Raw genomic sequence first — 27608 nt, 5'->3', positions numbered from 1 at the left:
TGGCACATGGCTTACATGCATTCCCTTCAACCACGTTGAACCGCTGCCACTGCGACGGCGGGAGAAGATCATGTCATGCAGGTACTTAATCACGTCGGAATTAAGTTTACTTGCCTAACCTGGCAGTGCTCGTCCCGTTATCACTGCTTTATACTGCTGCCTGTATCTGGTTCCGCCAGATATCCTTGCAGCTTCCACAGTAACAAATGTAGTCTCATCATGCTCGTGCTCGTCCACTGCTTAAGCACGAATATCTCTCCCTCCCGAAACACTTCAGCCGAGTCCCTTAGCCGCTGCACTTCGTTATCGCCAAGCAGCCATCGTAGATTATGTACCACCATCTTCCTTCCGTATTGGGCCCCCTCGACGTCCAGTGTAGCGTATTGTCTCGGACCATCACTGTTCTCTGGCAGCCAAATAACGCAACCCCGCATTCTGATTCCTTCGACGTCCTTCCAATTCACACAAGGTTGAATAAATCTGTCCTTGGGGCCGTGTGGCCGATTGCCGCGAGCAATAAGCGCATCTGTTGCGTGTGTGCGCATCATCCCCAGCAGTAAACTCCCCATATCTTCTCTCCATACCGCATCCCTAGTATCCGGAGCTACAGCCATGCCAGTTCGGATCGCCGACAAAAGGGCAAGATACTTTTTGTTTGATCCGCCAACCATATCAACCAGCGACTTGCGACTCAGCGTGTAGCTTGTTATTGGTGATCTCCGTCGCCGGGCCGAGCCCGTTGTGGTATCGCTCAAGTCTGGCGCAGAAGCTGACACGAGCTCAGCCGCCGCAGCAGCTTTGTCACCTCCGTTATTCCTATCCGTTTGTGACTCGTCTGGTCGCTTCGTAGGCAGGACATGCTCAAAGGCCAGCGGGCCGGGAGCCCACCATGCGGCACCTGTTTGCGGATGTTTTATCATCTCAAAATCCTGTAAAAAGTACCGCGGTAGGCTGGTGGCGCTGTTTGGGCATCTTCGGATTGGCGTAGCGAGGGCCTGTGCTGTATTCATTCCCAAGTTAGCTCTTCTCCATCAGACACGCCGTGGCTTAAAAGCTTGCTTTACCGAAAGGGTTGTTTGCGAGCTTTCGTCGAAATCTGCCTAGTGGTGGACCAGGAGCGGCCTTTGCAGTCTTTCGCCTGGCTTGCATCCATGCCGGATCAAAGATGGGCGAGATGGGAAGATCTCCTGCCGCAGTAGATACCGTCTTCGCCTCTGGATTAATTTTTAGTGATTTGCCGTCCGCATCGTGTCCAAGCCCAGCTTCGACTTTGTGGAGGAGGGCCTCTTTGGTCAAGGACGCCTTATCGTAGGAGTACCATCTTTGGCCCAGAGGTAGATTCAAAGCCCTAAGGCTGCTTGGGCGGAGCGCAGTGCATCGTTTCATCGCCTGGCAGCTGACTTCCAAAGAAACATGATTTGTGTTTGCAAGTAATGAGTGTGCATTGTGTTGGTGGTTTGTGAATGTTGCATGCGACCAATTTTCGATGACGCGCGATAGCGATAAGCTTTGGTACCAGGGTATTACCGATGCTAAGCTGTCACCACCTCCAAGCTGCAAGCTTCCCTCTAGTCACGACATCAGCCCATCTGCCAAACATGCTACGACACAGATTGCTACCAGCCCTACGGGCAGTGCCAACGCGACATGCCAGATTCTTTGGTTTCTCCAGCACTGCTGCTCCTGCTAACAGTGCGCCGTCGATGAACATCCCAATGCCATACATCGAAGAGACATCAGTAAGCGGCGGCGTCAGCTCTGGTGCCATGACAATGGGCTAAAAGGGAACAGGCAACTGGCAGGAAAACATGTACGCTACACTTATCATTTTGCGCCGGATGAATAGGAAACTTACGTCTTCGAGGGGACATCTTTTCAAAGCTTCTACAGGTTAGGCAATGACCATCTGTCGCAAGCTTCCAATACAGAAGGACTAACGTGCCTAGCAACGAATAATATGTCTAAATGGCGAAATCGACGACTACATGTCAGCCTCCATCGTCGCACAGCTTCTATGGCTAGAATCGGACGCCCCTGAGAAGCCGATCACGATGTACATTAATTCGCCAGGTGGATCCGTCACATCAGGTGCGTTTCATCCTCTCCGCAGTACGGTTATCAAAGCTCACAGTAGCCCTAGGTATGGCGATATACGACACGATGTCTTATATCAAGTCTCCCGTCGCAACGGTGTGTATCGGAGGTGCGGCGTCCATGGCAGCCATCCTGCTTGCTGGCGGTGCGCCAGGCAAACGCTGCGCTCTTCCACACAGCTCCATAATGATTCATCAACCTTTGGGTGGCACGAGAGGACAGGCATCAGATATTTTGATCTACGCAAATCAAATCCAAAAGATACGAGAGCAGTCCAACCAAATCATGCAATATCATCTAAACAAGGCAAAGGGATTCGACAAGTACAGCCTAGAGGAGATTAACGATCTGATGGAGAGAGACAAGTATCTAAGCGTGACGGAAGCATTGGAACTTGGAGTCATTGACGAGATCTTTTCAACGAGAAAAGATCAAGATAAGCCAATGAAGGAAGAGGGGGAGGAAGAAGAAAAGAAATACTAATACGTAAGGGTGATCTTCTTTTGCACAGCATTTTTTTCCTACTGAGGTGAGTGCAGCGGTGATATTGACTAGAGTTTTAGCGTATCTCTACCTACTTGTCAATGAACGCGGAGTGCCAACTGGAACTAATTGCTTGGGCATTAGTGATGCTATCCAGTTAATATGTGTAGACCATCTATGAGGACATGTCAGTCGAAATCATTCTAGCTTCTCTCATACAAGCCCGTCAATATCAATGGTCTGCCACGGTTAATTATTGCTGTAATAATATTTGAAATATGAATATTGTTTCAAAATTTGGAAACGCTCTTGTCCAAGATCACAAAGCAGACGTTCGTGTTGAACAACCAGAGATCTTGCGATGCCGATATCGGCAAGCTTCAAATTGGGCATCTCCACAGACAGCTCTGCTTGAGCGGGACGGCGAGAGTAAGGCCGAAAGCTATTTCCTTGAGAATTTCTATAAAACAGTCTTCTTCTTGGGCTCTATAGTAGATAACTACAAATACCAAGGCAAGAACAGTACCAGGTAGTAGTAAAACCCTTTGTGATATCCCAGGAATGGGTTGAAGCGCCCACCATAGCTCAGTGAGATACATCATACAGCCCACTGGAAATCTGGGCTGCTAAAATCCAGCAAGGAAGCATCTCTTCTAAAATCCAAACCAGCCAATGGTGCGACGCCAATTACTGCTGGCAGCTCCAGTGCGGGGCAATTTTTTTCCCACATGCAGTCACTTTAGTGAGAGCTTCCCGCGCGAGCTGTCCCGGATCACAGGGAAGATCACAGGGACAGAGACCTAAAAATCGGAGACTCACGTCAGCCATTGCGGTCCGGCCACTTGGACATCAACTGGGCGTCGAGTCACACCAATTCGCCAACTCCATTCTGTTTTCGCACTTTGTAGAAAAGCAGCATCACCGCGGCGCAAAGATTGGCGCGCGAGAGTTTGGGATATTATTGGGCTTGGGAATAGGTGCGTACATACGTCAGAGCAGCTTGCCAAGGGATTCCTAATTTTCGCATTCTGTCTTTTCTCCGTCTTGTTGTCACGATATACCAGTTGGGAGCTGCTGTTTCTTGCTTCAATTCACTAGACATTTTCTGCAGAGTTGCTTCGTTCAATGATCAATGCCAGAAGCAATCACCGTTGGGCTGTCTGCAAACTTCTAACCTTGCTCCGATAATAGGACCAATCGACACTCCCGTGCAGTTGTTACGATGCTCTCCAGATCGCTGCTCCGGAACCCTTCAAGGGCCTTGAATGCCCTGTCAAGAGCCAGCACCCTCTCTACGAGGAATCAGGCGTGAGTAATATACCAAGCACAACAGCCAATGCATCCCAGCCAGGCGCATTCGCTAACAATCAGCCATGCACATACAGTCGTCTCCTCTCGACTTCATCAGCCCGATATGCGGACGAGAAGCTCAACAAGGTCTCCGCGACCATCACACAGCCCAAGTCCCAGGGCGCTTCCCAGGCTATGCTGTACGCCACTGGCCTCACAGACGCCGATTTGAGCAAGGCGCAGGTTGGAATTTCCTCCGTCTGGTACGAGGGAAACCCCTGCAACATGCACCTGATGGACCTCGCTGGTCTTGTCAAGGAGTCCGTGGCCAAAGCCGGCCTTGTCCCCTACAGATTCAACACGATTGGTGTTAGTGATGGTATCTCCATGGGCACCACTGGCATGCGATACTCGCTGCAGAGCAGAGAAATCATTGCCGACAGTGTCGAGACTGTCATGAATGGACAGTGGTACGACGCAAACGTCAGCTTGCCAGGATGTGACAAGAATATGCCTGGAGTTGTCATTGCCATGGGTCGTGTCAACCGGCCCAGCATCATGGTCTACGGTGGTACTATCCAACCCGGCTGCACCAAGACTGGCGAATCTATCGATATCGTTTCTGCTTTCCAAGCCTATGGCCAGTACATATCTGGAGAGATCACCGAGGACCAGCGATACGACATCATTCGCCATGCCTGCCCCGGCAGCGGTGCCTGTGGTGGCATGTACACTGCCAACACCATGGCAACAGCTATTGAAACCATGGGTCTGACTCTGCCAGGCAGCAGCAGCAGTCCTGCTGAGAGCGCTTTGAAGAAGGCTGAGTGCCAAAGCGTTGGCGATGCTATCCGGACCCTTTTGAAGGAAGATATCCGACCACGCGATATTCTTACGCGACAGGCCTTTGAAAATGCCATGATTGTCACCACTATTCTTGGTGGAAGCACCAACGCCGTTCTCCACTTGATCGCAATTGCTGATGCTGTCGGCGTCAAGTTGACCATTGATGACTTCCAGGCTGTCTCTGACCGTATGCCCTTCCTTGCCGATCTCAAGCCCTCTGGCAAGTATGTCATGGCCGATATGCACAAGATTGGCGGTACCCCTGGTCTTCTCAAGTACCTCATCAAGGAGGGCCTCATTGACGGCTCTGGTGTCACCGTGACTGGAAAGACCATGAAGCAGAACGTCGAGAGCGCCCCCGATTTCCCTGCCGACCAGGACATTATTCGACCCCTCACCAACCCCATCAAGCCCACTGGCCACATCCAGATTCTGCGTGGCTCTTTAGCCCCTGGCGGCTGTGTCGGAAAGATTACTGGCAAGGAAGGCCTTCAGTTCGTCGGCAAGGCTCGCGCCTACGATTCTGAACCCGACTTTATTGCCAGCCTGGAGCGTGGCGAGATCAAGAAGGGCGAGAAGACTGTCGTCATCATCCGCTACGACGGCCCCAAGGGTGGCCCTGGCATGCCCGAGATGTTGAAGCCCTCTTCAGCCATCATGGGCGCTGGCCTGGGCAAGGATGTCGCTTTGTTGACTGACGGACGTTTCTCTGGTGGCTCTCACGGCTTCATTATCGGACACATTGTTCCTGAGGCTTTCGAGGGCGGTCCTATTGCTCTTGTCAAGGACGGTGACACAATCACTATTGACGCCGAGAAGCGCATCATTGACTTGGAGATTTCCGAGGCCGAAATGGAGAAACGAAGAAAGGAGTGGAAGCGCCCTGAGCCGAGATATACCAAGGGCACGTTGGCCAAGTATGCTAAGATGGTTAGCGATGCTAGCACAGGATGTGTTACAGATGGTCCGATTGCGTAAAATGGGTGAAACGAGAAGACAAGAGAAAAAGGCGGAATGAATTTGGCATGATGTTTGGTTAGGTAATTGGTTGCCTGAGGAGTTTTGTCATGATATTCGGATGCATTGGATTGAGAGCCCAAAATAGGTTTCATTATGAATAAAGTGTCAAAATCAGACTTGGAAAGTATAAGTTATGTAATGCTTCGGTAATAGTAGATGATGTTTTGTTGACAAATCAAAATGAGCTGTTTCCTAAACAACACATGCAGCGAAAGATAATTATACAGCCGTGACCTGAATGCTAATAATTTTTGATGCTATGATGCAAGCCTCCACAATACACTTGAAAACTCAATATACAATGCCCTATTAGCCTACAAATGTCTGAACAGTCCGAGTCCCTGTTCCTTTATGCCCTTTTCCCGCTCCATGCCTTGACAAACGCAGCCTTGTCTTCCAGCGTCAAGCCTACCCTTTTGACTCTGCTCAACCTTGCCAGAGCCTCTCCAATCCAGTCCAGTAATTTCTGCTCTTCTCCGTTAAGTCCAGTGCTCGTTGCACCTCTATAGGTCAAGTCTCCAGATCCACTGCTAGGGCTGTCGTCGTTGATCTTTGCAGCAGCCTTGTTCGTCTGACCCTCGGCGATGCGCACGCGGATGCAAGTCGTGGGGCGAGAAAGCAAAGTCCATAGAAAGCGCAGCCACTGTCCCGGCACAGGGGTGGTGATATCGGAAGGCGTATAGCGGATACTGACTGGGAAGATGTGGACGTCGGCCGGAGTTTGGAGAATGCTAGGGCTGAATGGTAGGATAGCTTTGCCGTTGGTGGTGCCGCCTTCGGGGAACACGGCGATGACGCGGTTTGGAAACTCCCTGACCAGATCCTTCAAATCGACCAGTTTGGCTCCCGCTGGAGGTCCCGTAGCCACCGGCGCAAGCGCCATCATCACAGCCGACAGCAACCCAATCCTCCTGACCTTGCGTTCTCGCGGGTACGAAACTGTAAAGACCGGGTCAAAGATGGCGGCCAGATAGATGGCATCAATCGGACTCGTAAAGTTCGCAGCGATGACGGAGCCCGGGTGCGGCACCCTCTCGCGCGGCTGCTCGGACAAGGTGCCGCGCTTGACGCCGTCGAGCTGGAGATCGATCCACCATATTCCGGGAATGGCCATGAGGCCCCATAGCGCAATCTTGCGGACGAAGACGGGGAGGATCGGCAGCGGGTGGAAGATGAGGAAGTAGGTGAAGGCGTAGGTGAGGAAGAAGGGCAGGCGGAGGAGGAAGAGGAGGCTGTGGGTGAGGGTCGAGATGGCGGAGCTGGGGGACGAGACGGGGAGGAAGGGCGAGATGCCGGTTGCTTTTTTATAAGTCAGTTATTGTTTGAAGACGATGCGCAGAGGAATATGGAAAAAAGGATGAATGGTGGGAATGTACCTCTATCACGATACTGGCTGTACTTCTCCATGTTGAATACAGCTGAGTGTTGTCCTTTGCTGGATAGATGATGCTTCGAGTGCTGTTATAAGAGAAGCGACTTATGTCTAGACGTGGGTAGATACAAGGCCGTGGCGTTTGCTATCGAGACATTGAATGGCGCCCAAAAAAGCCGAAGAGGACGGAACCCTCTTCTCTCCTCTTCACTCGACAAGAGATGCACGATCAGAATCACGCCGACAGAGAACAAAGAAGGAGGGGAGCAAGGCTAGGTGGAGTATCACCAGAGATGCGATTCTGTGTGGGACAGAGAGCTGCTGGTACTTGGGTAGAGGTCTCCATAACCTGAATTTAGAGTGTGTGGGATTACATCAGCAGCGCTGCTTTTAGAGGGAAGTGGTGGGGGTGTATTTGGTAGGTGTCTTGGAAGGATGGTGACTTGGATGGGTTTGTCAATTGGATGGGTTAGAGAGTTTCATATGTGAAACACGTTGGTATTTAGTGATTTGGCTTATATATCAGTATTTCAGTCCGAGCTATTGACCACCGTGTCTGATGAGGGCAATTGGCATGTGCTACTTACTTGTACATCCTTTGCCAAACCAAGTTCACGACTGAAGTCTCTAAAGAATTTGCTATATCCCGAGTTGTTACACATTAATATATTGATTGTATTTGTTGGGCTGTTTATTTCTATCAATATACGCATTATAAATCTACTGAAAGTGGGAGAGAAGCTGGCATGTGATGCTTCAACTGATATCATTTGGTCGCCTTATAGCAGCGCTGGCACTAGGCCATTCTTGCAACATCTAGCTCCCAACTAAACCTTGTACTCTTCATGTAACGACTGAGCTCGGCGAGATGGAGACGTCATTCTCCTTTAACATGTGAAATCAGCGGATTTAACACGGGGAATTGCCCCATCTGTGAGCTGTCAATTCTTCTATTACAGCCAATTCTCCGCTCTGGCTTGATCCCGCTGGAATTGACAAGCCCAAGCACGTGGTGGTGAATTTGGCTTGGCTGGAGAACCTATTTATCCTATTATCACGCTTCCTACTAAGCATCATTGAAGTGCGATGCACGCTTCGATCATCGCCCAACAGGGCGTTTGCTAGTGTGAGCTACTGCAGTAATTATTCCAGCAGTAGAGTAGTAGCGGTAGTGTCGCATGACACTGGCGACAAATAAAAACAGCCTGTAATACGGCTGCGCCCATGCCTGTCAAGCCACACCGCCAAGCCACACCGCCTCAGCCACTGTTGCCCGGCCCACGCGTCTTGCAGTAAACAATTGTATTTTGAGCCTTCTCCACACCGTTAACTCAAAGCCTAAGCAGCGCAGTGGCTCCATGCGAATACATCTGCATGGTCAACATTCGAACCAGGGGGGGTCCAAAGGCGAAGTCAACAGTGAGACCTACCATTTCGCTTCTGCACGCTCCTTCCTCCACCAGCGTTTGAACCATTCTTGCCGACTTTGCTACAAACTTTCGATCGTTGGAGCGCATGCTCCTACTGTTTTGACGCGACTCCCGATTTTTTTCCGGGTTCTATTGTTTTTTGTTACGATTTGATACAGCAGAGTTTCATTTTTTGGCATCATTATAATGGATACAGCAGAAAACCAGGTTCGCCCCCTTCCGCACACACATGGATCAATACGGTAGAGGGAGAAAATCGCGGGGGCTAACAGTTGCTAATTCTACAGACCACGCGGATCGCCAAGATCAGTCGCTTGCCGGGGCCGATAACGAACGCTGGGAGTTTGACCGAATGGAGCGAGTCTCAACAGAATGCCCGCACTCAGTCTTCGATCCCCGCGCCCACCGGGATGAAGAACCTAAAGCGCGAGCTGCCTCAGTCCGGTAGAAAGAGAATCGACGATCACAAGTGCTACGGCATGCTAACATTTCCCAGCAACTCAACCCGAGCCGAAGCGACGACCTCTCTCCGAACGTGCGCTTGAATATCCATCGAAGCCTTCTGCGATTGCCACACCAAAGATACCACGATCCACAGTCAAAGGCCAGACGTTAGCCAGCATCTCACAAGTGAGGAACCCAAGAGCAACTTCATCTTGTTGGCGAACCAATACTGATATCCAATAGCTCAAGCGACCGCGCCCAGCTTCAGCCCTCGCAAACCCGACACCAATCAGCAACTTTGCTAAGAGCATCGGCCCAGAACGAAACAGCGCTCTAGATAAACCATCCATCCCTAGACCGAACACACGTGCGAGTCATGCGAGGTCGGTAAGCCAACTTAGCCGGCCTCGTTCGGCATATGGTCATCGAGAGGAGGAAGAACAAGACCAAGATGCGAAGCCTAGTAATGGTACGGCTAAATCCGAGCAAACAACAAGCTTCACTTTCAACGCCCTTTCCCACCGCAAAATCAGAACTACCAAATCTACATCGACCTTGTCAACCTCAAGAGAAAGTTCTCTGACAACGAGACTCAAAAATCTTTGTATTGAGGAGGAAGCCTCATTTCGCAGCACAAGTCAAGTGACAGCTTCGCCTCCGAACATTGCATCTGCTTTGAACAACATTTCTATTCACCGTCCCGGCAATGAGAAGAGAAGCAACAAGCAATCATCTTGCGCTTCGGCTGCCGTACAGGGAACCTAGGGAGGTCTCTCGATGACGCCAAGCGACAAGCAGGTGAAGCGGCAGGTTGAAAAACTTCAAGGCTGTATTGCTCTTTTCAAAGCCAACTCTCCCAACAAATCCCCTGTCAAATCACCCATGCGCAATAATTATTTAACTAAGGATTCTAATTTGACTGGATTTGTAGCCTTTGATGTGGACGGTCGAGTCGGCGATATCGAGTCGCAGTTTAAAGAGCTAAAAGCAATGGTGGACACCACACTGCTCGATAGAAAGGGCATGGATGATGCTCTAGACTTGGCCAAGAAGCGAGGTACGAGGGTGGTGATTTCTAATAGTTTGCGGCAGCGCTAATATTTGTTGCAGTTTCGGAGCTTGAAGGAGAAAAATCTAGATTGGAAGGCAAGGCCGAATCTCTGAGGACAGATCTTGACGTTTCGAATGAAGTCAAGCGAAAGCTTGAGCACGAGCTTGAGAAATTGGAATGGGATCACTCCCGGCAAATCGATGACCTTACCAGAAAACACAAGACCGAACTCGAAGATCTCTTACGCCAGCACTGTACCGCAATGGATGACTTGACTCGGGAGCTAGAACGCTTAAAAACGCAAGAGGCAAACGAACATCAGCAGAAGATTGAAATATTAACAAAGCAGCACCAAGAAGCGCTACAAGACGAGCAGCGAAAAAGAGAGCAAGAACTCCAGAGTTTACGAAGCAAAGTGGGCAACGACCAACAGGAGATGGAGATTGTCCTGCAAAAGAAAGATCGAGAGATGCGAGAAATCCGAACAGAGACAGAAGGCACACGGTCGGATCTCCAGCGCGAGAAGGCGCTTACCAGCAGCCTCCAAACGAGCATATCCGAGCTTTCGGCTTCAAACACAACACTAGAAGCGAAGATCAACTCCCTGCGATCCCAGGTCGAGTTCCTCGAATCCGACACCAAGGCGCAATCCGATGCTTTCTCTGCCATGGAGTCTAGGCTTCAAGACGCATTACGAATCGCTGAGGAGGCACGACAAAAGTTGATGAAGGAAGAAACTGAACGACGCATTCTTTTCAACAAATACCAGGAGCTCAAGGGCAATATCCGCGTCATGTGCCGAGTTCGACCGCCTCTTGGAGATGGCGAAGGTGAGGTCGCCCAGCTGTCGTATCCTGATGACAAGACTTCTGCCGAGATTATGGTGGCCGGACCAGAAGAAAAGTCCAGCTTCGGAGTCGTTTCGAGGAAGAATTACCCATTCGAATTCGATCGAGTATTTGCGCCTGGCGTACGAAACGATGAGATATTCGACGAAATCTCCCAGCTGGTGCAGAGCGCCTTGGATGGTTATAACGTGTGCATTTTCTGTTACGGCCAAACAGGATCAGGCAAGACGTACACAATGTCGTCTCCTGATGGCATGATTCCTCGAGCCACGCACATGATCTACGATACTGTAACGCAATTGAAGGAGAAGTCGTGGGAGTACACCATGGAAGGCTCCTTTGTCGAAGTTTACAATGAAGATCTACATGATCTCTTGACTCCCAACGAGCATGCCACAAATGGTCGGCCATCAAAGAAGTTGGAAATTCGACACGACGAACTCCGGAAGCAGACTACCATCCTGAACTGCAAATCCGTTCGACTCAACTCTGCCGATACAGTGGAGTTGATGCTAGAAGAAGCACAGAAGAATCGATCTGTAGCAGCTACCAAGGCCAATGAGCGGTCTTCTCGGTCTCACAGTGTTTTCATCCTGAAGCTCATTGGTGAGAATTCGGCAACGGGCGAGCGGTGTGAGGGCACTTTGAACTTGGTCGACCTGGCGGGCTCAGAGCGCTTGAAGCATTCGCAAGTCGAGGGCGACAGGATGAAGGAGACACAAAACATCAACAAGAGTTTGAGCTGTCTTGGGGACGTGATAGAGGCACTTGGAAGGGGCTCAGGCCATGTTCCTTATCGAAACTCTAAGTTGACACACTTGCTGCAATACAGCCTGGGTGGAAACAGCAAGACGCTCATGTTTGTCATGGTATCACCTCTAGAGACCCATCTGAAGGAAACGTTGACCAGCTTAAGATTTGCTACAAAGGTAAGAATTGAATTCACTATGGAACCCGTCTAGCTTGTTTGACTAACTATTGTCAAGGTACACAACACACACATTGGCACCGCAAAAGCAACCAAAAAGATGAAGGGAGAGGCATGAACGAAAGTCAAGTGTCTTAAATTGTAAATTAGTTTCATACAGCGGAAAACGCGGGTTGACTTTTTGGCTTTTGTGGGCACATTTGCATGTGCCCTGGGGAGTTTACTTTTATACCATGGTTCGGCGGCGTGTTTGGAATGGCTTGTGAAGGGTCTTGTGACAAATGGATATCATACGGCAAGGGTATATATGGTTAAAGGGTATGATTTTTTACGAAAAAAAAGATGGTTGATGACATTTGCGCCGTTTTTTATACAACTTCTTTGATCCACGGATGATAGAACTTGATGCGCCGCTCGGTTTTGCTCGAGTTGACGAAATGCGAGTTGTCTGGAGTTTGCATCGCCTGCCAAAATCGGGATCAGCAAATTCTAAGCCAGATGGCGGCTTCTATGATGCAATATTATAATACGAAGCAATGAGCCGCTTTTTGGGGCGGGGATCTTTGCATTCTGTGTCTCTTAGACGCTGTTGGGGTTTAAGCTTTGACGTGACTATTGCGTGAGTGTCATGAAGTCGCTGTGGTGATGTCATCCGCCGCCGCACTTTGAGTTACCATTGCAATTGAGTATTTAAATGGAGGCTGCTGGAAGATGGCTGCTGAAAGATTAATCAATTCAACAAAGACATTTGCTTGCAATCAATCACTGGTTTTGAAAGCAAAATTGTTAAATATTACAAAGATGCCTACTCTGCGAGAACGCAAGAATCCTAACCCTAGCAAAGGCACCAAGGTATGTGCATCATCTCTCCTGATTAGATTTAACGAATCCCTTATTAATGTGTTTTCTTAATAGGTCGACTTGGGCAAAGACGCTCCAGTTAACCAGGAAGCCGCGGGTCTTGTGAAAGGGGAGTCGCTCGCCGCAGAGTCATATGAAGAAAGCGGCGAATTTGTTCAGAATCGCAATGCCCAGCCTGAAGGCGTGTCGAGCTCTGGTCAGAGCGAAGGAGCCAGCGGTCAGAAAGATACTAGTTTTCTAGAAGATGCCGCCAACCTGCAAAAGTCTGGCGGTCGACAACAGGCAAAGAGCGCTGTTGCCGGCGCGGCGCCCGTCAAAGACACAAAGCGCCCGCATGGGAAGAACATTAAGGAAGGGATTAGTTACGACGACAAGGCTGATGCGAAGAAGGACAAGAACAAGGACAGTGACGGGCTTCAGAGGGCGTTGAGGGCCGAGCCGGGGAGTGAGGATGATCCGAGTCGGTTGGCGGAGAGGCAGATGCTGCAGGGGAATAGTATGAGTGCGGGAGGAGCTGGGCCGAGGCAGAGTGAGATTTCAGGGGAGACGAGGTACGATGTGTTGAAGAATGAGGTTGATTCGTGAGTTGATGCTGGAGAGATGAGTATGGTTGTTTGAAAGATTGTGTTTATTAGTGATGATAGTTTATCTGGACTAGGTTGGAACAGCAACAACCAAAGACATCGTGGAGATTATGATTCAAGAAAAAGTAACAACAAACGATATCTGAGCATAAGTATCTGTACAGCAAATATCATATTTTTTTTTAGATATCTCCAGCATTGCCGGTATTTGGCTGCCTGATCAGCAACCTTGTGTTAGTGTATGCAAGTTCCCGCCACTGACGGCGAATCGTGAAACGGGCAAGCTAGGCACCAGCATTTCCAGCTTTGCCGAGCCTTCCTGGAGGACGACGCAAGAAGAAAAAAACAGGGGCGAAATTGATTGTTCAGCTTCTCTTCGTGTCTAGCTATATAGTGGTATCTGTAATGCAGATGCATGCACCTTGGGGTTAATCCTTTCGACCGCTGTTTATGAGAGCGGTTTGCTTCTGATAATGACCAATACGTTGTAAGAAGCTGCTGCTTGGGAGAGAAGATGCAGTAAAGCTGACGCTAATTAAATGTTATGTGCACAGGTGGCTGCGCCAAATATTTGATCGATTTCACTCATTTAGAATATTCGCTTTTCGAGACGGAAACCATCTTGAGGACGCGTCTAGTCGTCACGCCAAGGCTTCGATGCCGGCGATGCCAGAGGAGAAGTCGATGCTGCGACCGCTGCAGCAACCAGAGACGGATTCAAGACACCAGCAGCGAGGTGTCGCCAAATCATCCAGCGCAGATGCGCCGCCGAGGGAGGGAATCGATGCGCGGGAGATGGAGCATCAGCGATATGGAGAGGCGCAGCCGCAGCTTGTGCCGAGCGATGTGATTGAGACGATGATGATGGGCAAGGGACGGAGGGGGGAGGGCCTTGGGGGCGTGTAGACGAGATGAGATACCAGAGCGATTTTTATCGAATTTTTTTGCGTTGGGATGGATATCAAGATTGAAACAAAGAGGCTGTAGACTGCATAAAGATATGATAGAGTGTTGTTGATTGATACCAAGTTGGTAATGATGTTGTTTGAGATTGCCCAATCTGGCGCTTTACTGGCTACAGGGTGGGCTGGTGCGAATTTAAACGAGAGCAGAACAGACGCAATACAAGTAGCGCGATGATATTTGGATAGTAAATGATTATGCTTAAAGATATACAAATTTAAATACAATTCAAGGAAGAGGGACTGTCTCTTCGTCCCAAGAAGAATTCTAGATCTGCGCACCAGCAGTAAAGTTCCGTAACAAGATCGAGACATGCCATAATGGCCCCTCAGCCCGCAAAGAAAATCCGCAAATTGTATAAAAGATCCATCTCACATCATTAATGGGTATTTTCCTCTCTATGCCTCTATTCTGAAAAGTTCCAATACGCCAGCAAACAATGACTTGATTTCTTCTTCTGCGCCCTCAGTCTCCCAAACCTCCTTCATCAATGTCTCCGCCACTACCCCCTTGGCATCGCCTCTGGGAATTTTCAATGCCACAGTTGCTTCAGCAACATTCATCCTCAAACCCTTCAAAATCTCCCGCAAATGAATCTCAGCTTTACCACCCCCTCTGGCTCCATACGTGACGATTGCAGCGGGCTTCGCGCTCCATTCATGGAATACATAGTCGAGCGCATTCTTCAAACTCGACGGAACAGACCAGTTGTATTGTGGCGTGACAAAAATGAAGCTGTCGTATTTGCGGACAAGAGCTGACCATGCGCGAGTGTGTTCATACTGATAGTGTGGTGTGGGATCATCAGCTGGTAAGTAGCTTGGTACGACGGGCTCGTTGTACAGCGGGAGGTCTAGAGTTGCCAAATCGAGTAATTCCACCTTGGCGGTAGTCTGAGGAACGGATTGGATGATGGAGGCGACGTAGCCGGCGATGAAGGGGTTGATGCGGTGAGGGCGGGTGCTGCAGATGACGACGGCGATTGCTTTGGGGGCTGTCATGATGAATGGATGTCTTTAAAGAGGAGTGAAGTTGGGAATGACTCTTCAATCCGAGGCCAAGGCTATGAGATATAAAGATGCCTTATCAGATTGGAAACATCACTATCAACGAACCCAACAATATAAAGTCCGGTCGATAAAGTCCGGTCGAGTGGAAAGTCCGGTCGAGCAACTTACACACTGGACTACTGCTATTGAAATCTCCTGTCGCTCGGTCGTTGACTTCGGCTTCCGTTTTATTCTTCATCTTGCTGGTGCCTGATGTTTTATGCGGCTATTGCGGACCGCAACGCCATGTTGGATATCTACATGAGACTAAAGTCAACATGAAATAAAATCACCCTATTCTTTAGTTTGTTTGCTAGTTACTGGCCTTCTAATGGTTAGAGGAGCGGTAGCTGTACTGCATTGTTTTGAGACAGAAGTTGTTATAGTCAACTAGTTGCGGTTGACTATAATGATTTCCGTCTCAAGACGAAGCGACCCGCTGGCTTGATGGGCTAGATCTCTCAACATAGATCCCTATCAAAACTTATATTCGACAGTTGCCATCTTTTCGAAAGCTACGGCTCTCGAATCCTTATTTACTTTTGCCGTATCACATGCACCGGCCTGGCCTATCGCATATACTAGCTGTTTCCTGAAGCCCTTTAATGTTTGCTCTTCTAGTGCTATTTGCGGCTGCTGCGGGCCGCTCGTAAAAGCTTCTATAGTTATGTACAAGATTTTCTATAAACTCCGTTTTATAGTTTATTGAGTCACAGCTTTATACTATTTTTACTTCTAGAGTCACATCATTGTCGGGCGCTGAGTTGCGATATGCGATGCTGACGTTACTGATCCGGCACTAACAGTAAATGCCGATCCCACTTCATAATCCCCTCCATGTCGATCCTTCTTGCAACTATTATAACATTATTTATCTCTAGCCTTTAACCGCTCAAATATTGCGCAGCATTTTTTCCTATTACAAGCTCTCATAAATTTCTTACCTCTAGCAATGGGAGAACAAGCCATTATACAAGGGCCTAGCCAGCTATCCCCGCTGGAGTGGATTATGCCACGCTCCTACATCAGCCAAATCCTCTGCTTCCCATCGTCGAATCCTCGAATATCCGAAGTCCTCCGAGATGGCCTCGCGGGCACATTAGGAGATGTCCCCTATCTAGCCTCCAGAATAATGGCCCGAGCTCATCCCAAGGGATCCGTTGCCTTGAGCTCGCCGTGTGACTCACTGAGCGACTTATTTCACGTCAATACCTACACGGATGTTGACTATGATGCCCTTCAGACTGGCGCTTTTCGACCATCTGTTTTTGATGGTCGGAGCTGGTTTTCTGCCGATGTCGGCCCGGGCAATACATCCCCTAGCCCGGTCTTTCGCGCAGTCTTGACGCTGGTTAAGGGAGGATGTCTGCTTGCTGTCAGCCTGCATCACCAGACGGCCGACATCACAGCATACGGCTCATTGTTGAAGATATGGGCATCTCATTGCAGGACGGGCTCATCTGAGGGTATTGGTTTTGACCCGAGCTGGTTAGATCGCACGGCGATTGTGAGAAGCTCTCACGATGCACCCGCTGATACGCCGCTGCTTCTCCATAAAGAGGAGAGTCTTCCTTCTAGCCAACCATCAAAACCTGCCAAGCTGGAGACTCAATATCTCAGATTCTCTGGAGAGTATTTGAAGCGTTTAAAAGCCGAAGTAAACAGACAATTGCCTGATGGGACCGCATGGGTTTCCACCAGTGACGTACTAACTGCGCTCCTCTGGGGCTATATCATTCATTCTGAGTTCTCAGATGATAATACCACTGCAGATGGTAACTTGTTTATGCGTATAGCAGTTAATTCTCGCAGTCGCTATGAGCCACCACTTCCCAAGGAATATCTCGGCTCGTCTTTTGGTGTGACGCTGGTGACCGCCAAGAAAGCTGATCTCGTCGCCATTGGAAGCTCAACCGAACAGAAAGTCTTTACACCAGAAATCGCAAATGTGGCTGCAGCTGTGCGGCAAAGTATTAATGTGATTAGCGAGCCAGCTATGAACCGCATAGTGAGCCATTTGGCTGCCCAGGACGACGTCTCGAGTCTCAAATTATGCGAACAGGCTGCTGACGTTTCCATCGTCTCTTGGGCAGATGAAGGAGTATATGAGCTCGATTGGGGCGCTGAACTGGGGCACTGCGAAGCTGCGAGACTATCATCGTTGAAAGGGAAGCGGTATCCGGTTGTATTTCCCAGACTTCCAAATGGCGATCTAGAAGTTCTTGTTGCTTTTGACGAGGAGTTGATGAGCAAATGGCAAAATGCACATGAGCGGAGTCCTTGGAAGGCGTAGACACATATCATAAATATCACACGAGCAATGTAGAGTCAAAAGAAAAAAAAAACGTTGGTGATATAGATGTTTATAGTCCCGTAAAAAGGTCATCTAAAACTGATGATATTACATAGGTTTAGCATTAAACCATATACACGAATGAAACTGGTGCTACCTCTAAAGTACGCCAAATCACTCGGCATCTACCTTTGCCGCAATACGAGACTTTGAACGCTCCTTTTCCTGTCGCTCCATCGACTCAGTAATCGCCTTGATTGCTGGATCCAAATCCGCCAACTTGATACCCCTCTTCGATGGCGTCCATCCGAGCTCGACAGGGAACCTCTCCTGCTCAAACCACGTTCGCAAACGGTCCTTGGGGGCTTGATACGCTGACAGAGGAGGGTTGCTAGTCGCATCGGGAACGTTGTCCGTCATCATCACCAGTACCATTGCGGCCTCAAAGAGGGCTGCGTCGAATCTGGCTTTGGAAAGCATGTTGGGATGCGATTCTGCCTGGACACGCAGCCGAGACTTTGCGATGGAGTCAATGTCGATGTGCATTGCGGGACTATCGTCGAAGAGACTCTCGATTCGATGCACATTGGGCCTGATGTGTGGATTCTGAGATGTGTAGTCATCGCGAGTGAGAGAGGCGATATGTTGCAAGATGTCTGGCGCATTCAGATCATGGAGATTAAACACATCGTGGCCCCAAGCGTTAGTAAAATCCTTGACAGCGGCTGCAAACCCCGCCTCAACGTTGAGGAAGCTAGTAAAAACGTTTTCAATCAATGTAGCCGTAAGATTGCGGCCGTTGTGAGGCCTTTTGAGACAGTTTGTTAGTTTCAACGTCCAGATAGATGTTCGTAAATAGAGTGAAAGCTGGTCTTACAAATAGCCGTGGTTTGCTAGAGTGTTTAGCATAGGACACGGGCCGCGTGAATCGTGATCCCCAGGCGGCGTCCATGGTTGGACTTGAACACCGGCAGGCAATGCCGTAGCAAGGGCAGCAAACGAGATGGCAGCGAAGAAAAGCATCATAACAAATACTACTATGGGTCAAACGGGCAATAATGATATAGATGAGACCGGAGTCAGTGAAGCTAATGAAGATCTGCAAAAAAGACAAAACGCAAATTCGAGAGAGAGAGACCTCGCCCTTTTAAAGCTCCAAACAACACCATCAACCAACAAACTATCAAAAGGGAAAAACATTACTGTTGCTAGTTCCCGTGATGTTGTGTCTCTCCGTCAGCTTGCATCCCGCGGCAAACTCGGGATTCTCTCCTGAGACATCTCGTTTGAAAGGAGGCAATTTGCTTCTTCTTTTAAAGCCTCTGCATCTCAACGCTCAAGGGTTTAGAGGTGCAGTAGCGCGATCCACCCGATCCAGGCGCCCGTTTGGCCTGGGAAAACGGCCTGCTCATATCTACCGTACGCCAAATTGTACTTGGTAGTTGGGCCGATTCATCTTTCTCCGATCTAAACGATCCACCTGAATGTTTGGGGCTTTGAATTTGTCATTCTGCGAGCCGCAGTTGGATCTGTAGTCCGCTTTTATAGGGCAAGATTTAGTATGTACTGCTGATTTGGAGAGAAGTTCAGTGTCTTACGAGTCAGTAAATCAAGGGTATCTGTATGTACCATGAGAGCAGCATGATATTTTACGACATAAGAACTCTTTGTCTACTTGTACAAATAACTTAAAAATAGCTTCTTGATGCTGAAGATGTAGATGTAGCTTGTCAAAGTAGCGGTAAAATTTATTCCAACTATCCCATCTGGCAGCGAATCAATACATTGAGTCTCATCTATTTTAAAAAGAGGGATCCTTGGCTCTTACGGTGTGTGCATAATAATGTAAACAAACTTTGTAAACACTCGCCCAGATCAGGAATCGATATCGGCAGCCGGAGAATTGACACGAACCGTCTAATCAAGGGCGGATAAGCGGTTAGATCTTAGTCTAAAACCGGCTCCCTTAAACGGCCAATAGAAGCGTAAATCATGTCCAATCGGTTGACTTGTCTGGGGCAAAAGACAACATTCACCCTCAGAGGGTATGTATTACAGGTATTGCCACAATGACAAATAACTCGAATCGTACGGGGTCTTGTTTACGGTGACTAAACACTAAACCATGTCTTGAGAGGCCATTCTCCTCTTCAGCTTATTAGGTAGTCCACAATATTAAGGTACGTTGGACGATCCCCATCTCCAGCCGCGGCTCCACATCCGGCGTCTTCGTTCCGTCTTCTGTCCACAATCAACGGTCACATGCTGCCCTGAGCGGAACGGTAGAGACAGACGCGGTTAGCTGGTGGATAATGATTGGGATATTTTTGTTATTCCCCAATTTCGGTATCTGAGAGATAGTAATCCCTCGCGAGTGGATTGGATCGACGTATAGGAGTTGATCCGATGTGGAGGAGGCCGGGCTCCCCTTGCAGCTGAAGCTCTAGCTTCCAGTGGCTAATAAGCGAAGGGATCAAGTCACAGCGAAATGAGCTTTATGAAGATGTTGGCAAATGTATCATATCTTGACTTGTATAAAAGCCAAGCTATTATATCCAATCGGAGCAATTCAATGGTGACGTGGCTGTTTGACTTGAACGTTTTAAGAATTGTACACATCAGAGCTGCCAAGAGAATAACATTCGAGATGCTTGTCTTGGACAGATAGTCCTTGCATATATGAGCCCCCAACTTTGCTGAGCCCCCATTCAGCCCTTCGTATAGTCAGACATTGCTATTTGTCATTACGGACCGCACGATGCCATGCTCCGAACCCCAAGGGAGAATAGTCACGCAAGAAAGCCCAGCCTTCAGGCCGTATTCTCTCGAATCATATCAATTTAGCCCCCAGCTCTGGAAATAACTTGTCTTAGCTTCTTAGTGATCTTCAGAATGTCTCAGTTGTAAATACAAATCTTGCGCGCCCCGGGACTTGGGACAGCTACCGTTTCAAATAATTTCAGTGAGTGGCTAAGAATGAAAAGACAAGGCTGAACGGAGGTTACGAGCCGTAGACGATTGAACAACGGGAGCCGAGCCGGAGAATTGAGATGGATTGGGTGATCAGTGGTGTTCTGGCTGGCATATGAGCAGCTACTGTCATCTATTGTCGATGGATGAATTGGCTTGAGAGGAACGCAGACATCCTTCTGCAGACACTGAAGGTAGAAAAAGATGTACTTGTCTGGGCGATTGGCAACAGTCATGCTTGCATGACAATCTTTGAATTGAGATGAAACCTCCGTACTGTAGAAGATTTCTGAACTATTTCAAGAGGGCTTATTTATAATATACAATAAAGAGCTGGAAAGAGTGGTATCGTTACTGTTTCTCTACTACACGCACATGGTAAAAGAAGAATACATGCAGTAAGGATGTAAGTGTTGTCGACATGCAACTGACGAGGCCTACATGTTTTGAGAGCGTCCATGAGAAGCTAGCTACTTGCTCCGTATCACAACGAGCTTGGATATGTGGAAGAAATATATCTGTCACAGATTTTAGGTTAGGAAGAAAATCCTGCTAGAGATGAGTTAAACGTCAACTGTCGCCTAGTCGCATCATCTAGCTGCATGTGGTTTATGTCAGCTACATGTGCCTATACCTATGATATTCTAATTATTGTCTAAGATGAGATAATTAGGCACAGTATTCAAGTATTCCGCCTCGGATCGCTTTTTATCAAGCGATATTATGGATAATCTACGCCCGCGTACGTGGCGATACGATAATGAAGTTCAAAAGTTCTACTCTCTACGAAATGGAGCTGTTGAGAGCTTGGGACTGTTCCGCGATCTACTTTTTAGTGGGCAATAGCGCTATATCTCCCCGCCACTTATTTTCGCCAGCAGATGGCACGTGCGTGCTTCATCTACAACCAGTGGCTTGCGACACCACCAGCGCTTCCCATTTACACGGAGACAAGTCTCTTTAAACTAGATCTTTTTTTGTGTTTCTTGCCTCATAGAGAGCGTTTATAAGTGTTAGTTGTGTTGTCTAAAAACTAGGTGCTTACACAACTGCCACCATTCCCACCGCCTCCAATAACCGGCATCTATCAATGGATCGCTAATTTACACCAACAGCAGGTGATACCGTTTAGCCGTCTGGTGCCTTTTGCTGTTCCTGCATGAGATGAAGGCTGGACACAGCCACGTGCTCGGGCTGCAGCACGTCCTGGGAGCTATATCAGCCGATGGATCCCAGGCACAGTTGAACCCAGGTACGGATGGTTAAGCATCACCGACAATGGCTTCGACTCACATCATGCTGACTCGTGCAATGGCAGCCGGCATCGTAGCCCAGGGCGTCTTGGTTGCCGGGGCGAATCTTTCACCTGTCGATACCTTTTACCCTCCTGGACTCAATAGCACTTCGTACATCACCAGCAGCGGACTGGGCACATATGGAGGCATCTACACAGCCCCTGCCAACGAGGCCTCACAGGGCTCGCCGTATGGAGTGTACGACTATTGCTCCATGCCACACCCACGCGTGAACGGCTATGAGTTGCCCAGTGATCGTCATGCCAAGCTGGTGTACTTGGAGTATATGCAGAGGCATCAGAGACGTACCATGTATAACTTGGCCCCAGGCGGAGAGGTAAGAAACTGTATTGTGAACATGCTCGTTGAGTAACTTCAATTGACAACTCAATCTTAGAATCAACCGTTTGATTGCTCATCCTTTGAGGCCTACTTATACGGCAGCCAAGCCCACGGTGCCAACGGCGTCCAAGCCTTTGCAAGCGTTTACACCGACCCGAGCAACCCTTTCGTAGATGCTCTGCCGTACATCAACTCAACTTGCTTTTTCCCTCAGTTGACCACTGGCGGCTTCCTCGACGGCATCCAGCACGGCAAAGATCTGTGGGCCTTGTATGGCGAAAAGCTTGGCCTCATCCCAAGTTCCCCCAACAATAAAGTATGGCTACGTTCGAGCTCCGCTACTCTTACCCAGCAGAGCGCTGGAGGTGTATTGCGCGGCCTCTGGCCTCATTACTCTGGTTCTGCGCCTCTTCACCAGCAAGCAGGTGTTGATACTGTCAACAGCGGATATCCTTGCAATGCCAGAAGCTCTATTCTCTCATCAATTCAGTCTACCGATGAATGGAACGAGCATCTCAGCGTCACCGCCGAGCTGAGGCAATCGCTAGGAGACATCCTCGGCGCCACCAGCAGCGCCTGGCAGAGCACATTTGACCACTTTTCCGATAACTTTCAGGCTCGCCTCTGCAACGGATATGAGCTCCCATGCAGCTTTACCGACGCGTCCAAGTGCGTTTCTCAACAACAAGCCGAAGAAGTTTTCCGTGCAGGCGATTGGGAGTGGAATCATTACTGGCGCAACAATAGCTTGGTAACAAAATACATCCAAGTCACCGAAGGCCTCTTCATTGGCGAAATTGTTCGTCGTCTGCAGGCTGTATCGGGCAAGACGCAGAAATACGTCTACGCGCACACGTTCATCCACGATGGTGACATTGGTCCCATTTTAGGCGCTCTCGGGATCGACCAGCTGAGGTGGCCTGCCATGGCGTCCAACATTGCAATTGAAGTTTGGGAGACGACTGTCCAACAGAAGAAGGCTTACTATGCTCGTGTGCTCTACTCGGGGCACACTTTGCGCAGTATTCATGGCAATATGGACTGGATACCGCTGAACCAGTTGATTGACATTCTTCAAGTCTACGTGCCAGAGAATATTGTTGCGCTTTGTAATTCGTAGTCCATACAGCATAATGCTTTAGCGAATATACATCTCAATGAACCAATGAACAGTATCGAACATATAATGATAAAATTAGTCTTAAATTCTCTCTAAATAGCTGTCACAACTCCGTATTCACGTTAAAGCTCTGGGAAAACCCGGTGGGAAAACCAAAGCTGAGAAGGAGGCGCCTAAATGTCCAATATCTCAGTCGTCCAACGCCGGAAAATCACCAACTAGCTGATAAACGTCCCCATATTAGCACAGGAGAAGAGAGGAATGCGGCAAGTGTAGTCCAAAAAAGCACAAAATATCCACTCAAAAGCCGCCAATTGTATAGTCATACTGGCTTCTGCAAATCTTTCAGACTTTTCTTCAGGCCTTGAGCCTCCGCAGTCAACTTTGCTCGTCTCGCAATCTGTTTCTCTGACTCGGAGCCAATCCGGAGCAAGTCTTCATCTGAAAGCTGAGACACGGAATTCGGACAGAAAGCACTTGGGAGTGTCGCCATGATATGGCGCTCGATGACTTGCCGAGCGACGTTGTCAACAAACGTCTTCATTGCGACCTAAGAGTTACTGTCAGCATTATGTAAATCTGAATCAATATGGGACCTGTTCGCACCTTGTAGTAAGATTGAAGCTCTAAAATAGCGTTCCCGCACGCCTGTTCATCCATATCCACCGTGATATGAGTCTCAAGTGCAGCAATAATCTTCTCGATGCCAACTATGACGGTGCCGTCTCCATTTTTCGTCCCTTGATTACGTAGCTCTGCTCGAACTTCCTTCCCCATAGCCTCCTTTGCAATGTCCGCTCGAGCTTTCTGGACATTGTCTGTGTAATAGTGGTTATAGGTCAGTGGAGCGCGTTGCTCGTCTTCAATCAATCTTTCTAGCTCTCCCAACGCGTTCGTTCCTGTATTCTCCAGCCATTCCAGTAGTATCATATGGATTTGGTCACGCATGCTGTCTTCGACAATTAAGCGTTCCACGGCAAGCTTGATCCATTGTGTCACCGCCCTTAGGACATTATGAATGTGAGATGTGGCAATACCAGGCCACAGAATCGACTGTTCTCGGAATAGTTCTGCTAAAAACGCAGCGTTATAGTTGCCTGGCAACTCTTTTCCTCTGGTACGTATATAAATCTAGATGTATGTTAGACAAAGTATCTCCAAGCAATAGGATGCCGGCATAGCTTCTTGGGTCTGGTTGTTTTCTGGGCGGTCGGTCTGTCTGGCGCTTGATCGAATGAGGATCGTCGATGTTTTGCCTGTGGATTTGTATTAATGACGGCTGTTCTGACAACACCTGATCATAAGGCAATCATACGCTTTGAGAATGTTTCAGATGTTTGAGTCGTGCTGCCTTGGGTAATCTCGCGTTGGTAATCAATCGTCGAAGGTGACAGTGTCTGAAAGCGGCATCAATCCTATATCGGGACAAACGCTTCAAAGAATGGGCCGATCTCGTATGAGCTCTTCGTCGCAGATCAAGGAGATCAGAAGAGAAGTGATGAAAGAAATGTGTTCTCATTCTGACGTTGAGTTGGGGACGTAGGAGTCAAAGGAGATGGTGTGTCAAATGTGGGCAGGTGGCAGGCAAGGCTTCACGCACCTTCCCCAGACGTTGGGCAAGTGACTCCCAACAAACAGCCGATGACTTTGACATCAACAATTCTTCAGCTGCTCGTCACCTGGCAGTCACCTGCGGCTGTCATGGCAATTCACAGACAAAAGAACTACCGCCGCGGAGTGCTATTAAATGGCGAATAGATAACCAAGATAAGAATGCTAGCAAAAACAAAGTTATGTGTACTTTGTTTCGAAGTCATGTTCATACTCCAATTATAGACTGATAGAAATCGCAATGGGACGGCTATGAACATGATTCTATTGCACAACTAAGAGGATTTCCTGCTTCTCCAAGAGCGAGAGATATGCGTCTATGTATTTATCAGCATAAAACGTAGCTCAAACGAATATTTATTGGGCAGGTACTTACAAGCGCAACGCCATCGGCTCCCAACCATCTTCAATGCGCGCTTTAGAAGCTTCACATCTTCCAAAACAGTAGCCGTCGGAGACTGGTGAGCAATTCTCAACTGCATCGAAGCCACTTTGTATACTAAATGCACCAGAAAAGGGCTGGCGACGTCACATATTTCCTGTGCAACTTCTTCGTCCTTGAAAATTGAGATCATATGAAGGGTTGCTTCTGAAATCAGAGTGCTTTCCGCAGAGAGAGGTGCGCCTGAGCTCTGTGGCTGTTTATCACAAAATGAGTCGTCGAGCGCAATAATACCACTGCGTTGCGTCGTTAGCAGCGTATCTGAGAGAGCAAGGAAACATAATGTCAACAGCCTTACCTGTAGCATACCGCTGACTGGCTGCAGTATTCCAGCCTTCTCATTGATGCCTCAATGTTGGAAACATTTACAAGTGCAAATATCGTGCGTCGCAATTGAGAAGTTTCGCTTGATCGCCTTTCAGATATGTAGCGTAGGACTTGGCTGAGCAGATGGGCTGCTTGAGAGAATCGCGCAAACAGTCCCAGATGATAGCTATTGGCTGTCGCCAGAGTGTATATATGACCCGGGTCAAGTTCCTATAATGATTATTTAGCGATGCCCCACAAGAAGAGACTGATATGCCGAATCACTTACCCCCTTGTCCCATGCCTCATCATTTACAGGTAAATAGCTATCCAGACCCGCATCTGGCGTCATCAAGTGCCGTTGAGGATCACATAAGTTGAGGTATCTGTAAGCAACATTAACACTCAGTCGATAAATAACAGAAAAAGAAGCGAAGCTGAGAAAGAAGCAAGTGCTCCACCATATCCGTATGCATACCTATCAAGCACCAAGATGGCCCACCAAACTCTGCGACGTTCCTCTTCTTCGATCCACTGAGAATTTGGGGTACTTGGAAAAAGAATAGATTTGTCAATCCCCAATGCTACTGCGTAGCGAGCGCATGATCCGATAGACAGAAACGCCGCAGGGTAGATTGCCTGGCCCAGTTCGTAGAGTGCAATGAGGACGGCCGCCTGCAGGACTAGGGTTGATAACACCCCAGAACTCTGCAGCTTAAAGTGAAATAGCTTTACCGCCTCGTATAAAGCGGTATTCAAAGGCGTCGCGCGTGTGGAGCAGAGTTTCATAGACAGCACCAGCAAGTATAACTCAGCTTTCTTATAAGTCAATCGACTCAGGAGCGTACTGGAAAATCGAGGCTTCGATATAATCGGCATCCACATGTAGACAGATTTGAAGAACCGATCGGAAACGGCTTGAATGTCCAGTACGCCCCCAACCAGTTCAGCTATTTCATCTGTTACTGCCACATCCACATGATCTACCGATAACTGCGCCCGAGCAAAGACGACGGGATCTAGAAAGCGCTCAGCGATGAAGCTGGAATTGGGACAGCTGAACGATGCCTGATATGGCTTTTCTTTCTCTTTCTCAGTCGCAAGTACTGAAACCTGGTAGATGACGGGTTTTCGCGGGGGAGATAATGCCTTGGCATAATTCTTTGCCTTTCCTCTCCTCCGACGACCTGGGTAGTTGCAGGTAAGATTTTTCCTATACAGTTCCCCAGGTCACTAATTGAGACTGCGCGCAAAACTAATAAATAGACTTACTGGGCGCAAAGCGTGCACTCGGGGTATACTTTATCGCATCTACGTTTCGACAGGCGGCACGCTGAGCAAGACCACTTCAACGCCAAGCTTTCCATGCTGTCTTTGGTGGTCATGATGAAGGCGCTGATGAAGGTGCTGATGACGGGCTTTCGGACTTTGCGGGATGTAAGAAATTGGGAATACGCGGCCTTATAAAAAGGGGCGCGGGAATATGCGGACTTATAAATCGAGCTAACAACGCCAACGCTCCGGCGCTTTTACTAGATGATTACTATACGCCCGCTTCATTCACTTCCCGTGAATAGGATGAAGGGCTCTCCATCGACGAAAGGGTTTGGTCTTTGGCTGGCTCGTTATTCTCGATTTCCCTCGTATGGGTGAGAATACCATAGTTGACAGTCAGCGAGTTGCGTCCCTTCTCATGTCGAGACTCTGACAAAAGAAGCGTTCTATACAGTATAAGGCGTTAGAACATGGCCATTGGAGGATATCCCCAGTCAAATTAATTATAGTAATCTAGCGGGACTCGCGGTAAGTACCGAAGCTAGTCCCCGATTGTGTTTGTGTTGCTTTGCATACTCTCTGGATTCCAAACTTTAAAGAAAATTAGACAGCAGCGTGTGTGATTTATGTCTGAACATATTTCCGAGCTTACAAATGGCTTGTATCGCATGTAACGAGTTTTGGAGAAGGT

General features: G+C 48.6%; 10 protein-coding genes across 10 annotated transcripts; 5 read left to right on the top strand and 5 right to left on the bottom strand.

Annotated features, from left to right (window-relative positions):
• Window positions 1-140: 140 nt before the first annotated feature.
• Window positions 141-1386, bottom strand: TGAM01_v210258 (hypothetical protein; the record flags this gene model as incomplete). Its single annotated transcript, XM_018809637.2, has 2 exons — window positions 141-1000; window positions 1065-1386. The coding sequence occupies 2 exons, from the start codon at window positions 1384-1386 to the stop codon at window positions 141-143; spliced, it is 1182 nt and encodes a 393-aa protein (XP_018657146.2).
• Window positions 1387-1598: 212 nt separating this feature from the next.
• On the top strand, window positions 1599-2577 carry TGAM01_v210257 (ATP-dependent Clp protease, protease subunit; the record flags this gene model as incomplete). Its single annotated transcript, XM_018809636.1, has 3 exons — window positions 1599-1739; window positions 1947-2088; window positions 2141-2577. The coding sequence occupies 3 exons, from the start codon at window positions 1599-1601 to the stop codon at window positions 2575-2577; spliced, it is 720 nt and encodes a 239-aa protein (XP_018657145.1).
• A 1222-nt stretch (window positions 2578-3799) lies between these two features.
• TGAM01_v210256 (dihydroxy-acid dehydratase) lies at window positions 3800-5691 on the top strand (the record flags this gene model as incomplete). Its single annotated transcript, XM_018809635.1, has 2 exons — window positions 3800-3885; window positions 3963-5691. 2 exons carry the CDS (start codon window positions 3800-3802, stop codon window positions 5689-5691), a joined length of 1815 nt encoding a protein of 604 aa, XP_018657144.1.
• Window positions 5692-6082: 391 nt separating this feature from the next.
• On the bottom strand, window positions 6083-7140 carry TGAM01_v210255 (hypothetical protein; the record flags this gene model as incomplete). Its single annotated transcript, XM_018809634.1, has 2 exons — window positions 6083-7032; window positions 7110-7140. The coding sequence occupies 2 exons, from the start codon at window positions 7138-7140 to the stop codon at window positions 6083-6085; spliced, it is 981 nt and encodes a 326-aa protein (XP_018657143.1).
• Window positions 7141-8721: 1581 nt separating this feature from the next.
• Window positions 8722-11924, top strand: TGAM01_v210254 (kinesin family member C1; the record flags this gene model as incomplete). The annotated part of the gene is made up of 7 exons (XM_024550754.1): window positions 8722-8742; window positions 8823-8979; window positions 9032-9165; window positions 9223-9448; window positions 9911-10036; window positions 10090-11807; window positions 11865-11924. The coding sequence occupies 7 exons, from the start codon at window positions 8722-8724 to the stop codon at window positions 11922-11924; spliced, it is 2442 nt and encodes an 813-aa protein (XP_024404498.1).
• Window positions 11925-14612: 2688 nt separating this feature from the next.
• On the bottom strand, window positions 14613-15215 carry TGAM01_v210253 (hypothetical protein; the record flags this gene model as incomplete). The annotated part of the gene is made up of 1 exon (XM_018809631.1): window positions 14613-15215. The coding sequence occupies one exon, from the start codon at window positions 15213-15215 to the stop codon at window positions 14613-14615; it is 603 nt and encodes a 200-aa protein (XP_018657140.1).
• A 1000-nt stretch (window positions 15216-16215) lies between these two features.
• Window positions 16216-17556, top strand: TGAM01_v210252 (hypothetical protein; the record flags this gene model as incomplete). Its single annotated transcript, XM_018809630.1, has 1 exon — window positions 16216-17556. One exon carries the CDS (start codon window positions 16216-16218, stop codon window positions 17554-17556), a length of 1341 nt encoding a protein of 446 aa, XP_018657139.1.
• A 174-nt stretch (window positions 17557-17730) lies between these two features.
• Window positions 17731-18582, bottom strand: TGAM01_v210251 (hypothetical protein; the record flags this gene model as incomplete). Its single annotated transcript, XM_018809629.2, has 2 exons — window positions 17731-18364; window positions 18434-18582. 2 exons carry the CDS (start codon window positions 18580-18582, stop codon window positions 17731-17733), a joined length of 783 nt encoding a protein of 260 aa, XP_018657138.2.
• Window positions 18583-21804: 3222 nt separating this feature from the next.
• Window positions 21805-23283, top strand: TGAM01_v210250 (hypothetical protein; the record flags this gene model as incomplete). Its single annotated transcript, XM_018809628.2, has 2 exons — window positions 21805-22158; window positions 22219-23283. The coding sequence occupies 2 exons, from the start codon at window positions 21805-21807 to the stop codon at window positions 23281-23283; spliced, it is 1419 nt and encodes a 472-aa protein (XP_018657137.2).
• Window positions 23284-25158: 1875 nt separating this feature from the next.
• Window positions 25159-27027, bottom strand: TGAM01_v210249 (hypothetical protein; the record flags this gene model as incomplete). The annotated part of the gene is made up of 6 exons (XM_024550753.1): window positions 25159-25211; window positions 25271-25572; window positions 25635-25873; window positions 25932-26028; window positions 26121-26855; window positions 26915-27027. 6 exons carry the CDS (start codon window positions 27025-27027, stop codon window positions 25159-25161), a joined length of 1539 nt encoding a protein of 512 aa, XP_024404497.1.
• Window positions 27028-27608: the final 581 nt, after the last annotated feature.

This window comes from Trichoderma gamsii (genome assembly GCF_001481775.2).
Source record: "Trichoderma gamsii strain T6085 chromosome Unknown Scaffold_59.2, whole genome shotgun sequence".
Lineage (NCBI taxonomy): Eukaryota > Fungi > Ascomycota > Sordariomycetes > Hypocreales > Hypocreaceae > Trichoderma > Trichoderma gamsii.
Note: the sequence above shows the minus strand (reverse complement) of the source record. Positions and strands in the feature narration are given on the sequence as shown.